Genomic DNA, 3,598 nt, shown 5'->3' on the forward strand with positions numbered 1-3,598 from the left:
TTCTTTAGCATCGTGGGCATGTTGGTTTTACCGAGACGGGAGCAGGAAGTCTAGCGTCTTCGATAACAGGAAGTTAGAAAAGTAAGCGGTGCTGCTTCAAAATAAAAGTACAAAAGTAAAGTGGCGTAACTTATGAACGAAATTAACTGCCATTTACAAAGATTAACAATCTAGTAGAGACGGAAATTTAATGAAACGTAACGACTGACCGTGCTCCTCTGGATTCAGACAAAGCTGACCTCGCGCACACCTGCACAAATCGACCCGGCGTGCTGCTACATGTTCCCTCCCCCAGAACACCGCGGGGAGCAGACAGACAGACACACAGACAGACAGACCAGACAGACAGACAGACAGACAGACAGACAGACACGGTGATGGCTGACCTGCTGCTTCACTTCCCGGTCTTCATACTTTTCTATACTATGACTTGTTTGATGTTTTTACGCCTTATTAGACTATGTCGTTTTTCCAGATTTTTGGTCACACCGTAAACCCTTGTTTTTTGGATCACTTTTAAGGCCTATATACTACCTCTTTCTTCTTCTTCTTCTTCTTCTTCCTGGTGTTCGAACAAGGAGACAAGGAAAGTAAAATAAAGCATTGCTATCGCTACATGCCGTTAACCGAGACTTCTTATTGAAACGGCTCTATGAAAATCTGTGTGTACATTGTCTTCCTCTGTCTTTGTCTCCGCTCGAAAGGCAGTGTTTTAAATGAGCACCCGAGTGGTCGAAGATGAGACGATTCCCGACAACTCCCGGCGTTTGAACAGTCAGAACCAGTTTGAACCGTTTAACGGCATTTCAAACTTTATCAAAATATGTTTTCTGATTTATTGGGTGTTTGAAAGTGCAATTCATCATACTATCTGTGCGGATTGTTTGAGGAGTGTCATGCACGCTTGCAACATCTATTGAAAAAGGAAGAGAAACATACAGAGATATACAGTAGAAATCTAAGCCTAAATACATTTTGTGGCAGCGCAGAACATTTCACATTCCATTATGGGACCGAGGCCGTACGACACCCGAAGTCTTTGATGATTTTTTTGTCACATTTTTTTCTTTTTAATGTAGGCTCGCATGGCATAATGGCATAATGTCCTCTCTAACACCGGCAGTTGTCAGTTCTCGTAAGTGAATCTTTTTTTTTTTCTCTTAAATCCTCCCAAGTTATGAATTGTAGTTGCCTTCTCTTTCACTTTTCAACTGCACTATGTAGTTTGGTAATAACAAAGAAAAGATCTTATCAGTAGTTATCTCTCTGAGGTAACTACTGATAAACAAGAATGGACTTCAAACATCAACTTAAGTTATTGTTATAATGAGAATAATGATGTTCACAAGAAACACAAAAACCACACGAAGCTGTGCAAGCAACCAGATACATTTAATTGGATAATTGCTTTGTTTCTTTTTGGTTTTTTTTTTAAACCTAAAGACAGACTCGTCGTTTTCTAACAGTTGCGGTGGAAAAGAAAAAAGAACGAGGAACACGATTCTCTTTACGCCCGGATGAAGCTGCGATTTCATCCGTAAGAAGACGATCGAACATCGGGGCGTAAAGTCGTGCCGCCCGTGAGCCGTTGTTGACGGGCCGGCGTTGGCGGTTTGAAGGCTCCTCGGTGTGGAGGTATTGTAGTCCGACCCCCGTGTGACCGCACACTCGTACACACACTCCAATAACGGGTACAGTGTTTGGTACACGAGGAGAGAACGTTTACTGCATGAAAATAATCCCGGCGCCTGCAGTTATCGATGAATATAAATCATAATATGAAGGCAAAGAGGAAGCACGGTCGGCATACACACACTTCTTTTCACGATAAAATCCTTTTCTCGGGAACATAAAATCACCACTAAATTAGCAACAATTAAAATCAAACCCGCTCGATCGGGGCACTGAGGTTCGATCAGATCCCGATTTGAATGTTGCTGTCGATTTAAAACTGGAACAGTCTGATCGTAGAACAAAAACGACATTACATTCGTTTTTAATACTCAGCCCTTCAGAATGAGTTCCCCTCTTAACATACGCACCCAATTAAAACTCATCCTTCACAACAGGCCTCTGTTCTTACATATATTAACACACAATGCGGTTTCAATACCGTTCTGAATAGTCACACGTCATACATTCACACAGCGCGTCGCCTCCCATCCACCAAACGCTGCGGATTAAAAATCTTATTTCTGACACATAAACAATGAAAAAAAAAAAAGCGGGCTAAAGGCATTCGGGATTATATATCAGTCTGCTGACGTCTCACAGACAAAGTCAGCTTTGTTAGAATGAAGACACCGACGTGTCGGAGGACGCCTCCGTGATAGAACATTATCTCAACCGTTAGAAATCGGGAAGTTGGATCCCCTCGCGTGGAACCTAAAGCTGTTTTAACTTGTTTTGCCTGATCGGAGCTAAAACAAATTACACGTTTTTTTTGGAAGGGCTGTTCCTCTTTATGGTTTGTGGCTTTTGCTCCTGAGGAAAACTCAAGGTGGACGGTCAAACATGATAAAGGTGAGGTAGCGTCTGTCCGAAGGATATCAGTTCTCCCGAAGGCCCGCCAGCTCGCAGCTCTTCTTCCACAGCTCGGCTTGGAGCTCAGAGTCGTAGGAAAGGTCGGCCGACCGCGTCTTCCGGCCGTTGTACACGTAACGGCCCCCCACTCCCTCCATCTCGGAGGCGACTGCGGCGTAGACGGTGGTGGATGCTCCCTCTGCCGGAGTCTGAGGAGGACAAACGTGAAGAAAAAGGACTTTACAACTCCGTACCTTAAAGAATGGTCGCTTTAATGAGTCATTTAAGTCAAAATGTACCCTGAACAGTGTCTTGGCCACCGGCTTCTTCATGGCCTGAGCAAGGCTCCACAGGTTGTCGTAAAGCGCCGTGTCCACCATCCCGGGATCCACGGCATTGACGGTCACAGGAAAGCCGCCGGCTGTCATCTGCTCTTGCAGGTGGTAGGTGAAGAGGACCAGAGCCAGTTTGCTCTGAGCGTAGGCGCCGTGAGAACTGTAGCAGGCCCTGACCGCGGAAGGGAAGTTAACTAATGTTTGTACGGAGGTGAAGCGAGTAACACGTTCTTACATGTTTTAACTAAATAGTGTTTGTGGAACTGCCTAGTGACGCTAAGAACAACCGGTTTAGAGTTTTCCTCGTACCTCCTGTTTAAGTCCTCCATGTCCACGACCCCTGCGTAGTGAGTGGCGGAGGACACGTTGACGATTCTGGAGCGGGAGCCTTGTCGTCCCGACCTCTTCAGGATGTCCAGCAGCGAGTTGGTGAGCAGGAAATGGCCCAGGTAGTTGAGAGCGAAATGGAACTCAAAGCCATCCACCGTCCGCATCTCGGGAACCATCATGGTCCCAGCTACAAGACAAAACCACAGACCCTTTGGCAAACGGCCGGACCCTTTTAAAAACATGTAACGCTACTGTGCCGCAGTAAAACGCGTTACCGTTGTTAACCAGGACGTGGAGGGGGAGGCCTCTAGCTCTGAACATCTCAACAAACTGTTGCACTGATTTCAGGGAGGTCAGGTCCATGAAGATGAACTCAACTGTGATAAAACAATAATGATAAAAAAAAAAAA

The 3,598-nt window shown here is 45.4% G+C and overlaps 1 protein-coding gene across 3 annotated transcripts in view; it reads right to left on the minus strand.

The window, feature by feature from the left end:
* Positions 1–1,373: 1,373 nt before the first annotated feature.
* Positions 1,374–3,598, minus strand: part of dhrsx (dehydrogenase/reductase (SDR family) X-linked) — an 11,227-nt gene continuing 9,002 nt past the window's right edge. For all 3 annotated transcript variants that reach the window (XM_023426971.2, XM_023426970.2, XM_087179542.1), the window contains 4 exons: positions 3,464–3,565; positions 3,168–3,375; positions 2,823–3,030; positions 1,374–2,732 (listed from right to left, as the gene is read on the minus strand). In XM_023426971.2, the coding sequence (XP_023282739.1) occupies positions 2,550–2,732; positions 2,823–3,030; positions 3,168–3,375; positions 3,464–3,565 (701 nt within the window). In that variant the 3' untranslated portion in view covers positions 1,374–2,549. The remainder of the gene's footprint in view (positions 2,733–2,822; positions 3,031–3,167; positions 3,376–3,463; positions 3,566–3,598) is intronic.

Source organism: Seriola lalandi, unplaced genomic scaffold (assembly GCF_002814215.2).
Source record: "Seriola lalandi dorsalis isolate HSWRI2012SDOR001 ecotype SW California unplaced genomic scaffold, Sedor1 jcf7180002054850, whole genome shotgun sequence".
Lineage (NCBI taxonomy): Eukaryota > Metazoa > Chordata > Actinopteri > Carangiformes > Carangidae > Seriola > Seriola lalandi.